The sequence below is a fragment of the Emydura macquarii genome, unplaced genomic scaffold, assembly GCF_026122565.2.
Source record: "Emydura macquarii macquarii isolate MOO-44397 ecotype Brisbane River unplaced genomic scaffold, CSIRO-AGI_Emac_v2 contig_1119, whole genome shotgun sequence".
NCBI classification, from domain to species: domain Eukaryota; kingdom Metazoa; phylum Chordata; order Testudines; family Chelidae; genus Emydura; species Emydura macquarii.
Window position 1 is genome coordinate 5,199,341 of NW_027131256.1, and position 13,401 is coordinate 5,212,741.

The 13,401-nt window shown below is 46.6% G+C and overlaps 1 protein-coding gene across 1 annotated transcript in view; it reads left to right on the forward strand.

Annotated features, from left to right (window-relative positions):
- The first annotated feature begins 12,457 nt into the window (after positions 1 to 12,457).
- IGSF11 (immunoglobulin superfamily member 11) overlaps positions 12,458 to 13,401 on the forward strand; it is a 130,484-nt gene continuing 129,540 nt past the window's right edge. The window contains exon 1 of the mRNA XM_067546051.1: positions 12,458 to 13,004. Within this exon, the coding sequence (XP_067402152.1) occupies positions 12,935 to 13,004 (70 nt within the window). The 5' untranslated portion in view covers positions 12,458 to 12,934. The remainder of the gene's footprint in view (positions 13,005 to 13,401) is intronic.

The window sequence follows — 13,401 nt, forward strand, 5'->3', positions numbered from 1 at the left end:
ACGTAAGTTAATGGGCCTCCTTAACTTTTGTAGACAATATATCCCATCATTTTCCACCTTAGCACAACCCCTCAACCCCTTCTTAAAGGGGCCCAAGCCTCCTCGGACCCCATCTCTTGGTCACCAGAGCATGACCACTTCTTAATGCAGCTTAAAACAGCCCTCCTTTTGGCTCCAGGACTTGGGTTCCCCCGCCCGTCAGTACCATTCGAACTATGGAATTCACAACGTTACATATAATGTTGCTACACACATTCTACCATGATACTATTGGCCAGCAAGTTATTTGTTTTCCAGTGAGACTTTACAAGGCATATTTTGCACCAAGATTATTACCATAGTGTGTAGGATGTGACTACAGGTGTGCATTCCATCACAGTGCTGCTCTTCCTTCTGCGTGGGCTCTGTCAAAGCCCCCCAGTGTGGAGCGGGTGACACTGGGCATTGTCACCTTTCAGATGAAACATTGATTCATCAAAATCTCCACACTCTGTAAAAGATAGGGTGTTAACTTTGGGATCCTGGCCAACTTCCAACTTACATTCTGCCTTCTTAAATTTCTCCCAGCATTTTCAATTTCCTTCACTTCTTGCCATAGCCTGTTAGCCCATGCTAGTGATGGAGAGAAAAATGTCAATAAATAAGTTGTACTTGAATATCATATCTTGGTTTCCCAACCAGCTTTACCATGCCCTGTTCAATGCCTGCTGCATTCCACCAGAGAAGCGGCTGCGCTGCAGCCTGGATGAAGTGATTCCTTTGGGTTAGTGGGTGGGATGGCGTGGTATAGAATTATGATAGGTGTGAGTTTGAGATGGTCGCATTATTCATGCATAGCGAGACTATGAATCAGTTATGCAGCTTGTCCTGAATGAGTGCTGGTAAACCTTTATCCCATCTAATCTGTATGTGCCATATAAGTTATCTCCAAACATTTTAACAATGTTTTAGCAAACTTAAAACAAATATTTATGGGGGTTATGTTTTCCATTGCTCTGTCTGTGAACCCAGGTGCCTTAGTTTCTGTGATTCCACCTGTGCCGGGCTCAGAGGCAGGAGCCTCATTTGCTATGGGGCAAGATGGGCAGTTACCCCCTCAGCCCTTGCTTTGTGCCCCCACCCCAGACTTTTCATAGGTCTATACACTCCATTACAACTTCTGTTGTTGCCTCTCCCACTGACTTTTCAGGATATAAGATGATCTTTGTCCAGCTCCTCAGGGGATAGTGATTTTGTTGTCTTGGACGCTTGGACACGGTCATTAGGGAAGCAATAGGGCCCAGATCCTTATTGCTTATCAGTGGGAATTAGACACTTCAATTCCTCTGAGGATCTGGGCCTCATTGCCTGCTTCTCATTCTTGATGCTGTTTGAGACAGTGAATGTTCTATATGCTGATACAACTTTTTCTCTACCCACATTTTTCTGAAATGACGCCCCTGCTCAGAGAGAGCTGCAAAGCCCTCTACATATGACTTTAAAAGGCTCTTGTGTATAAAAATGTCATGATTTTAAAGTGTGTTTATCTTGGGTCCTTCCAGGGCTAGAAGTGAGTGCTGTGTGTCCCACTGTGCAGCTGAAAAGCTCCTTTCTCCAGTGGTATGAAGCTTCCATTTCTATTGCTTCAGGGCCATGTAAATGTCAGACAGTAAAGTCAGAGCATTTTTTATGCCTAGAAAAGCATCACTAGCCCAGGGCTGAATCTTGTCCATCCTGGGCAGGGATTGCTTTGGGAGAGAAGAAGGAAACAGAGTTGTTGTTTTGTATGGTGAGTGTTTGAAGCTTCTCTGGCGTTTGCAATGTTAGAATGCATCCCAGGGAAGATGGATTGCTAGGTAGAATGCAGCTGAGGTGGTAAAAAGTTCACGATATGTTCATTTCTGACATGACTCTGCAGTCGATCACGTGGCTCTCACCTCCACCTATGTGAGACGTATGTCACTGGTTGATGATTATTTGTACTGCTGTAGCACCTAGGAGCCCCAGTTGTGAACCAGGGCCCCATTGTGCTAGGTGCTGTATAGACACCAGAGCAGGCATTCAGCTTCTCAAGAATGTTGAGATCATTTTGAATGATGGGGCAGTTTTAGTGTGGAATATTAGTGGATCCTTCATGCTTGAGAGGCTTCTTTACTTTGTAGCCTTCCAGGCGTGCCCCATCTTACATCTTTGGAGCCAGTCCCTTGCGAAGACAAAGTCTGGTTTCAAAAATAACTAATAGTAATCCAAGAAGCAAATTTAAAGCAGCGAGGCGAGCAATACAAGGATGCTCCCAAAGACAGTAAACTCCTTCCATGCCACTTGGGTGACAGGGTTTCCCAGATGCTCTTGGTTTTGTTCATGAGCAAAACTGCTCACTGGTTTGAGCAGGGGGTTGGATTCGATGACCTCCCTTCCAACCCTAATTTTCTATGATTCTATGAGAAATTTCTGAGTTTCTTCCACTTAGTGAACCCGTATTGGAATCATGGTAATCTGGGTTAGAGAGTGAATCTGCCTGCAAAGAAAACTGCCATGCTCAAACAGACTAACATCCCTAGCTAAGGGAGTGTATCAACATTGACGCCATCCCTCTGCAGCTCTTTACAATACACTTTTAGCTACAACACTTTGCAAGTATATTTTTTCCATGGTTCCACTGGGATCTCCATATTTCACCTCTGGGTACATGGGCTGTTGTTCACTGAACAGCTTGTGCTCCCCTTGTTAGATACTTAGGAAGTCTCACTGCATAAATCAGTATGACTTTGTGCCTCCATCAGGTGTTTGTTTTCCTGTCAGCTTTCCTTGTATTTCAGACTGGATTGCTTCTGAACTCAGAAGGCCACGGTGTTATTTTGTGTGTAAGTGGGATGCTGGCTCCTCAAAAGGGTTGCTATATAGAGCTTGCAAATCAAGGCAGGCATTGGCCCATTGTCTCTGCATCCCAATCACGGCATCTACTCAACCCAGCAGTGAAATCCTGGAGCTTAATTTCTGACATCATATTCACAGCAGGCTTCTGCCTGATCCTGCATGCAGGATTATGATTTGACTACAGGATAAAGTAGATGCGTAACAGGGTTGGAAGGGAGAGAGTTGACAAGTTAATGTTTGTATGGCTAGTGCCAGAGTCTGCTCTGTTCGCCTGGACTCTCACTGGTGTGACTGAGATCAGGCCTCTGGTCCCGTTCCACTGTCAGTTTCTCTTTGTGAGATACTTTTTTAAAAGCTTCTTTTGTACTTCATTGATGTTGCCCACCTAGGGAGCCAAACGGGAGTTGCTAGCACTGGAAGGATCAATTCTTGGAGATTACGCCTCCCTGAAACTGTTATATGTAGCATAGTGTCTCCCGTTGAACCATAAATGACTACATTCCTATACTTAAAAGAAGAAATTTGTGACATTTTAAATTAGGAGTTGATAGGGAGGAGAGCGCCGATGCTGGAAAACAGGGTACTGAGTTGCACTCCAGTGGATACAAGGTATGTGTGAGTTTTATACCTCAATCCTCATATGTTTCAGCTTACGTCTTTGCACAATTAAGGTCCTATTTACCACATAGCAATGCCTGCATTATACTATAATGCTCTCTTATTCAGTATCATTCTGCTGACACTATTATGGAAGTGTTGTGGTAGCCATGTTGGTCCCAGGATATGAGAGAGACAATGTGGGTGAGGTAAGATCTTTTATTGAACTGATCTGAGGATGTCTGTGAAGCTCAAAAGCTTGTCTCTTCCACCAACAGAAATTGGTCCAATAAAAGATATCACCTCACTGCTAGGAAAGTTATTTAGACCTTGTCCACACACACAGAATACTGATTTAACTAAATTGGTGCAACTCCCTTGTGTAAGGACTCTTAATTGATTTAAGAGTGCCCTCCATTGATTTAGTTTGTCAATTCTTTATTGACTTAAATTAACAATAGAAGGCACCCGTGAACTCATTTAAGGGTGTCTATACTGGGCGTTATATTAATTTAACGAAATCACTTTATAAACCAATTTAGTTAAACTGGTGCAACTTTGGTGTGTAGACAAGGCCTCAGTGGAACTGATCAAATAAAAATTTTAAAATGTCACCATTTTTTAAAGAAAATTTTCTATTGTAACTGTTCATCAAAAAAAGTTTCATTTTTGAAACAAGAAATATTTTTAAAATTAATTTTTTGGTCTGCTTAGTTACATAATGGGATGTTTTTTAAAAAAATAATATGTTTTGGAAAATACATTTTCAGAAATTTCTTATTTCAAAAACACTAAACAATAATTTTCCTATGAACATTTTCAGTAACAAAAAGAGCACCTTTTGACCACCCCTCCCCCCAAAAAATCAATTGAAAATTTTGGCCTGTTCCATTTCTAAGTAACATCTCTTATTTAGTGGGAGTTTGGGGGTAGCTGACTGTTATGTTTGGGGTAATAATAATTGAGGTGAATTACCAATAATAATAATTATTATTTAAAATCTCTGTGACAGTGTGATGGGATGACCACTCCACCCAGGACTAAAAGGGGCTAAGGTGGCCAGGTAGGCCAATTAACTCCACAGGTTGCACCTGGAGGAGGAGCTAGGGAGCAGGGAACAAATTGAGAGCAGGTTCACCTGTGCAGGAATAGGTGGGGCCTGAATAAAGCCAAGTAGCTGGCAATAGAAGGGGGTTGTTGGGGAAGGCTGCAGGAAGGCAGGTAGCAGTCACTCCCTGGGAAGTGGGAGGAGGGTTTTGGAGCTGGCAAACCCAGAGAGAGAAGTGGAACCAGGTGTGGTAAGAAGCAGTCCAGGGAAGGAGCAGGGAGGGCTAAGAGAGGAAAGCCCAGAACTGCTGCACTGAGGGTCCCTGGACTGGAACCTGAAGTAGGGGGCAGGCCCAGGTTCCCCTGCCAGTCACTGAGAGAGTGCCCCGAAGCAGTGGAAGGGAAAACTGCCTAGAACTGCTAGGGAGAAGGGGGGAAACACTGAGCGACACACCCAGAGGACTGTCACGAAGAAGATGCTGTGGTTCTTGGGGTGAGAGAGAGGCTGCAGACCAGGAGAGAGAGAGCGACAGTCTGAAAACTGTGGAAGGAGGGGTGTTGACCTCAGGAGCTAATCCCCAAAATGGCCAGGAGGAGGCGCTAGACCAGTGGTGAGCGGCGTGCCCTATGACAGACAGAAACACCCATAGGCCCCAGTGGAGATTGGGGTCACTGTAAACACTTCTATAGGAAGACACAGTGCAAATGGCAAAGAGCTTACAATCTGAGAAACAAGTGAATTTATTAGAGACTAATTTAACAGCTAATTTAACATTTAATTGAATCTACACTAGCAAAATGGAGAGCTTCAATTGGTTGAAAAAAATTGCTTCCTCATAGATCTTCAGCTGGGTATCAAGTTAAATATGTTATCTCATCAGAACAAATTCTCATTGGCTGATCATATCCTGAGGCTAGGATGCTGCTGCCTCACATCTTCTGAGGACAGCTAGCTTTTAGGAAATAAGTCTTTCCTGGATATCGCATCTGCTACACTCCTGCATGGGAATCTGAATGTAAAACTTCAGAAAAACCAGGCACTGAAGTATAAAAAGGAGGTCATGGTTGGAGAAGGCTACAGCATCTAGAAGCAGGAGCTTCCCCTCATGTACTGAGTTCTTATAAGTGCCCGTCATCATGGTATCTGAACACCCCAAAGCCAGTCTTTCTCTCTTCCTAAACTTCAATGCTCCAATTGACCGAATTCAGTAAAACTCTTTAGAGTAATCAGGGATTGCCAGATGCCACAGCTTGAATCTCTAAAAATTGGAAGTCCCACCAAGTATGAGCCAAACAGAGCAAAGGAAAAATGCAAGATGGAAAGTTCACTCTAAAGTTATGGGAGTGGAGTGGTTATTTGAAATAACTACACTTGCTATGGCAATGTTGGAATTGAGGTGAATACCTGTCCCATCTGTTCTTTTATTATGGAAGGACCATTCTTGAGGATGAGAAAGGAGTTGTGTCTCTATGGACCATTCAGTCCTTGAGCTTTTTGCTAAGACTGACAGGAAAGTTGCCCATTGCAGAGGTAGGTTTTATAGTGTGGACCCTTTTGGACTAGATCAGTGGCTTCAACCTTCTTTCATTTGTGGACCCCAAAAAAATTTGAATGGAGGTGTGGACCTCTTTGGAAATCTATTGTCTGCATATATAGTTGAATTCTGTTCAGTCAGTTTTCAGTCTTTCACAAACCCCTTAGACGTAGTCAAGGGTCCATGGACCTCAGGTTGAAAACCACTGTACTAGATACTACATTGAGTCCTCCCCACTCATTTTCCATAGAGTAACCATACTGCTATTGGAAATATTCATTGTCTTTCATTTCTAGGCATCCATTTTATATCATTAATTTTCTAGCACTGTTTTATAATTGGCTGGTCTGAACTTTCCAGTTTAAAATACGTCTTACTGTGCTTTCAAACATTCAGACAAAACTGTTAGATAGAACAAGATGTTCTTATTGCGTTACCATAGAGACATCCATGCGAAAGTTTCTTGTTCATAATTGTGTTTTTAAGGGGGGCTGTGGTTTAGCTCTAAAAACTTGACAGAGAAGGACTTAAGTCTTTAGCAAGTATTGGTATAAACCAGTTTGGTCTGGGGGTAGTGAAGTGGCAGTCTCTATTCAGATCCTAGTAGATAAATGTTCATATCACAAAACTTGCTATTCCCTAGAAAGGCTAAGGACCGAATGGGCCACTGAGACTGAATTGACTTAAAACATTCAAAAAAAGAAAGAGAGGAAAAACAAACAGTTCAGGCTTTTCCTTAAATTTTAGTGCTGATTTTTAAAATGGAAGATTTCCATTTGCACTCAGCTGAACTTTGCGTTTTAAGTGTACGCATTTTTAAGCAGCACTAAATGAACTTAGTGGTGGTGAAAGATGCTGGACTGACAGCTCTACTCTGGAGACTGAAATCTTACGTTCATCTGCCCAGGCATAGTAGTGGCAGCCGTAGCTGTCTTTCAAACCTGACCTGAAGAAGCCACTCCTAGGAGTGAGAGGTTGGTACAGTCTCTGGATCCATTGACTGCCAACACTAGCGATAGTTCTATTAAGTAGAGAAAAAAGTGGTTCATTGCAGCTCTGGGAAGTGAAAATAAAGGAAAACAAAATAACCGAGGTAGCTGAGAGTCTCAATTCAGCAACATAATCCCTTGATAGGGATAAAGCTGTCTTTGGTTTAGACTAGAGTCTCTGGGTGGCCTGTACTAGGAAAAAAGTGTGTGTTTAAAACAGGTCATGAACTGGCTGGTCCTTTAAGGCAAGCTGAACTCAGCCTTGCCCATGACTTATCTGCTATCTTTCAGCCTCACTGATGAGCGGGCAACATAGGGACTAATTAGTGACCCCAGCTGGATGTAATGGGACTTAATTAGAAAGACTGACCCCAGCTGTGGTAGGGAGGGGACTACCTGAACAGAGTTGGGAATGCAGGAGAGGAAGGAAGGAAGAACAAGGGGAGTTCCCTTCAGGGAAAAACATGAGGGAAGGAGGCTAAGTCATCCACAGGGAGTGGAGTGGGAGCCCTGACATACGGCCTATACAGAGCAGAGAGATTCTCTGAGACAAACTGCTGGAGTCCCCGGTGAAGGGAAGCAGTGGGGGAATCCTGCTAGCAAGAGAATTTCTGCAGGGGCCAGGAAGCAGGGGATTTCAGTCGAGCCTGAGAATGACAAAAGAACTATAAGTTTGAACACTGTTTGTGAACTTTAAGTTGTTTCTTTAGTCTCTCTAGAAGCGGAGTGAACTGGTGTTTGACCTGGCCAAAGGACAGAGCCACAGAACACCCAAAGTCAGGAGAAGAAGACAGCTGGGACTGGTCATTGTGAAGCCAAAGTAGTGGCCATCTGGAGGAGTGCGAGGCAACGTCCCCAGCAACGCTGTGTCAGGGCGTGAGAGGGTACTCTAGAGGTGAGGAAGTGTGTTGGCCGCCTGGCCTGTTTGCTAAACCGTTTTAAAACTAGTGTGGAAAGGGGAAGCTGAGCTTTAACACGTTAGCCGGCTGAATTGAGCCCTTTTATCCTCTGGTGGGCCAGCCCTCAGGCTCAGCTCCACCCTCTAGAGAGGCTACAGCTGCCCTTTCTCTTGGAGTGGAAAGTGTAAACACAGACCAAAGGAGTTCTTGTTTCAGAACCTTCAGACTACCTGTTTCGTATCAGTCCTAGGAGTCTCCCTAGGCTGGGGAGAGGAGGAAGAACGAACACTTCCTCCTTTTCTGACTACCCCAGATAATTTCCTCTTCTGGTTACATACCTGCCTTGATGAACCTAGGAGTAAACTCTGTGCTGGGCAAGCACAATATAGTTCTCTAGGGTAGGGCTGGTCCTTTGCCTGTCTCACTTTGCAGGGAATTAACCCCTTTCCTGCCTAATCAGATGCCATCACAAGATTGTGGATGTGAACATATGGCATTCTGCTTTATGGACTAACAGCCAACAGGCTATTGCTTGCCACTGTGTCCTTGTGTTTTATTATAGTGTTAACAGAGGTGAGGTACCTGGGTACACATCTTTTTTGTCACTAAATAGTATGTTAAGCGGATCTGTGTTCTCAAATATCCAAAATGCTACTAACTCAGTGGAGTTTAGGCTCTGTCAGAGATGATATATGGTCTGTGGTATCAATAAAAAACAACATGCCATGCTGTTAGTTATAACCTAAGGATTAACGGTCCCTGTTTGTTCCGATTTATGTGATGGAGTGTACTAACTCTGAAGCGGGTGGAAAGGCCTGTGAGACTCAGACCTGGCATGATCTCAGGACAGTTTCTTGCCCCCAGAGCCAAATCTGAATGCACAATTTAGGGGGCAGGCTTGAATGTTTGACCCCCAGTTTTAATTGGAGCCTGTGCCTCCTGATATTTTAGCTAAAATTTAATTTAGGATTTAAAGGCTCTTATTTTTAATTAATTCCTAGAATTAAAGGCTCAGTTTCTTCCCACTGTAACTCTATTTAATGGGGTTACACCAAGGATGAATGTGGCCCTCGGTTTCTATGCATCATCATGTTGTACATGGCAGAAAGGCACAGAGAGGCGGTGTAGGTTCTGAACACTAGTCACACATGAACTGGACTGGCAGAGTGGGATTGGGTGCTGGGAAGCAGGCTCCACTGCAAACTTTTTTTTTTTTTAAAATGCACTGTCACTTTCTCTCTATGTACAGCACCTAGCACAATGGGGGCACCAACATGATAAGCCTTGGCCAGTAATATTTTTCAAAATTAATAAAAAAAAAAAACCTCCAACATAATAAGCAAGATATTTCAAATGACCCAATCATTACCAAGATCAAGATGAAAATATCCAGTTAAGTCTATTGCTTTATATTTGTAGCTTCTATTTTTCTCCAGGTATTTGTTTTATTTTTAATTTTGATACAGAAAGGGGCCAATGCATGATCATAAGATAAGTGTATACTAATTGCCAAAGCACTTAAAAATATTATGACATCCTGTAAGAACCATGCTATGTTGTGCATGCATATAACAAATTTTAGTGTGTTTTCTCCTTTTTGTCAGTAATGTGTTTTATCAATCAGAGTTGTGTCTTACATTCTTCCATTATGAATAAATTAGATTTCCATTCTCTGAGCATTATGAGTTATGCTACTATAGTCTATAAGACATGTCATTGCCACTCTTTGTTGATGTTTACTGAAAAACATAATTCACTAATTCCAGTATTACAGACTTTTTGAGATGGATAGGACTTTGTATTCAGAGCTATGGAAAAGCCTTTGAACATTTTGCTCCAATATTTTTGTAAATCTTGGCAGGAAAAAATTGTGTGTTGGATTCATAGTTGATAGTCAGTGGCATCTCCAGCATTTGCTATGGTTAGCTAAATCTATAGATGTTGGTGTTCAGTAAAATCTGGAAAAATTGTAAAGATAATTAACTGGATGTATTTCTGATGTTCTGTCACATTTCTTGCCAAACAGAATTAAAACAGAGTGAGTTGCCCAACTCCATTTCCTCAATAGCATTGAGATAACCAAGTTTCTGTAGACTTTGCAGTTATTAATGATCAGTTCAGTAAATTTTATCATCTTTATATGTCAGAAGGAAACTTTGATGAAGCTGATTTTGTTCAATTCTTGAGCAATGTCACCTTTAATAAATTACTATATGACAATGGATAGCCCAATAACTGTTCAGGAGACAGAAGAGGCAATTCAGGACTTTGGCATCTGACAGAGTTCATGGAACTGATGGCTTCCAAACTGATTGTTATAAACCAATTCAGGAATAGGTAGCCCCTATCCTGGAAAGGCTCTTCACCAAACTATCCCAGAAAATATTATTTCCTGATATGAGAACTACCTTACTTACAGACATTCTTTAAAAGCGTAAGGCAGGTAATAATTGTGGATTCTTTTGCCCTATGTCTTTGCCAAGATCTTACATGCTATGTCTGGCAAAGATGTTAGCCACTAAATGATACGTACATGACAGGGAGAATTGCCCCAATTAGCTGCTGATGCCTGGAGAATTTGTATGAGTAACTCTCCTCCACTCACAGAAGTATACTGTTCCATCAGTGTTAGTGGGGAGTCACACAGGCAACCCCTGATGGGCAAATGGACCCCCAGGGAGCAGTAAATATAAACCTCACAGTCACTTGCTCCTTCCCCTTGTCTGGAGCACCTAGCTGCAGAGGTGTTGACTTGTGTACTTTCTCATGGTCAAACAAGGAGCTGGAGCATACTAAGTATTTTGCGGAAGACTAAATTTCCTTTCCAAAAATCCACTAGAGTTCCAGGAACAAGGGGACATCTCTAAAATCCTTTTTGAGCAATTTGCAAACTGTTTTGGTGGTGTTGGCATGTGGTGGAGTGAGGAGTGTTCCTAAATCTCTTGCCATTTGTTGCCTGTGGCTGCAATTCCAGTTTTCAGCATAGCCACCGATTAATAGGTTATTTCAGTGGCTGGAGAAATAAATGAAAGCCACCTTTGTTGATATGACATGATACGTTGTGAGGGTCAGATGCTAGCAAACCATTAACTGATAGGCACAGCTCCTCCCCACCTGACCAAGAGGAATTGGCTCATTTTAGGCCAGCTGGCAGAAGTGCTCCCCTACCATGGTGATTAAAAGTCATGCTTAGGGTACTCTGCTGGAAGTGAATCCAATCAGCCACTGCAGAGGGACCTGCTCATTGACTGACTTGATTCGAGTGGTCTGGCCCCTCAGCTAGTAGATGACATGGCATGAGAGAAATTGGTATGTATTAAATGCTGTGCGACTGTTTTCAATCAAACACTTATTTCTCAAGAGGCCAAGGTAGCTCCCAGGTCTCAGCAGAGGCAAAGGACACTTCAGCACCACCATCCAGTAACTGAAACTTTGTTTTTATTTGCTTGGTTTGTCTATCCATTTCTAAGGGCCTCATCCCTCTTACACCTAGATGCCAGATTCATGAATAAGAGCCGTGTCCCTCTCCCCTGCATGCAGCCCGCAGCCTCTCCACCCTGCTTGGTGGTGTTCGGTGTTTCTCACGTTACACCGCGTTGCTGGCTCCACACTCCAGTTAACTTTATTTTTGATAACATCTTGGTGTGATTTTCACAGGTTCTTGTGTGTCCCCTTGACGTGGAATTGCTGGCGTACAACACCTCTGAAAATTAGGCCTGTGGGTATGCATGCCACTTGAAGATGGGTAGTGCAGAGACCACGGGTCCAGACAGGTCCAATGTAGCTTACCCAAGCCTACAACCCAAACTGCCGTTCATAGAGGTGCAAGCTGTACGTCCCTCAATGCCCTCTTCCTTCCAGAACTGCTGCAGATGCTAAGAGGGAGATTGCACAGGGCTAGCCCAGAGTGTCATACCCCACAAGCCACAGCCTCTGCTGGCAGGATGCAAGCTGGGCCCTGTTGCTCCCATGAGGCCACAGACCTGCAGGGATTAAAAACTGAGTATGGCAAGCAGGGGCAGGGCTGGTTCGTGAGGGGTTGCACCTTAGCTTGGACCCTCCCATGTGGGAATGCCTGGTCTCTACATACTAAAACAAGAGGTGAGTACGTGGGTGCTGGTTTTAGGGGGGTGATGCTCCACCTTTAGTTGAGCCAGGCAGGGAGATGACTTGGCTGAAGAGGGAGCATCACCGGCAGGGAGGAAACTGGGCTTGGCATGAAGCTGGCCCCGTCGCTGGCTGAGTCACTGGACGGGGCTGCCGGCGGGGGCCAGCGACCGACTTGGGGCGGTGCGGCCGGAGGGCAGGGCGGAACCCGGCGCCGTGTCATGCAGACCGGGGGTTTTCTGGCAAGTGCCCGGCGGCCGTTTGGGCAGCCCTTGGCTGGGCCGGGCTGGCGGCGGGGGATGAGGGCGGGGATGAACAGGCGTGCCCGCCTCTCGGCCGAGCCGCGCCCTGCAGTTTGAGTCGGCGGCGGGCGGGTGTCTGCCGCTCTCCGGCGTGCGGGGGCGAAGAGGTCGGGGGTAGTGGGGGAGGCCCGGCCGGAGCAGGAGCCGAGCCCGCGGGCTGGGAGGCAGGCGCTCGGGCGCGGGCGGGGCGGGGCCCGCGGGCGGGCCGGGGCAGGCGTCGCCCGGGCGGGGTGGCATCCCGGCGCAGCGGGCGGCGGCGGCTGCTGCTGCTGCAGCTCGGCCAGGCCGCCAGGCTGCGCTCGCGGGCCGGTTCGGAGCCTGGCGGACGTCCCCGGGCTAGCGGGGCTCCGGAGCGCCAGAGCCTCCCGGGGAGCGGGAGGTGCAGGCGGCCGGTCCCGGGACAGCGGCTGCGGCGGGAGCGGAGCCGGAGCCGGAGCCGGAGCGGCGGCGGCGGCTGCAGCGGGGACTCCGCTAGGCTGGGGCAGGGGCAGCCGCCTGCGCTTCCCCCCCCGGGGGGCTTCGGAGCTGGCCGCGAGGCGCGGAGCCGCCGGTGCCCGGGGAGGGGGAGCGAGGTGCCCGCGGAGCCCCTCTCCCTGCCCGGCATGACTCCCCGCGGACCCGGCGGCTGGGGGCTCTTGGTCGGCTCCTTGGCCGCGCTCCTGGCTCTGCGAGGTGAGTGGCCCGCTGGGCGAGCTGCGGGCTCCGGAGGAGGAGGGGGGGAAGGCTCGGGAGCCTGGCACGGGCTGGGGGGGCACCGGCCCTCCGCCTTCACCCCGACCCCGGGGCGGGACGTGAGCGCCCAACTTTCCCGGTGCCCGGGGAAGCGATCGCCCCCCAGGCGGCTCAGGCTCGGGCCGGGAGGGGAGGGTGGCACCCAGGCACCGAGCGCTTCTCCAATGCATGGGGCGGGGGGACCCAAAGCAAGTCGGCCGGGAGTCCCAGAGACGGTCTGATCCGCCGCTCGCCCGGCTCCCGAGCTGCCTGGTCCTGGAGGGGCTGGGGCAATGGATGCGCCTGGGCCGGCAGAGGTTTTGATTTGTGTCCGGACCGGGCTCGGTGACCTTTTAAG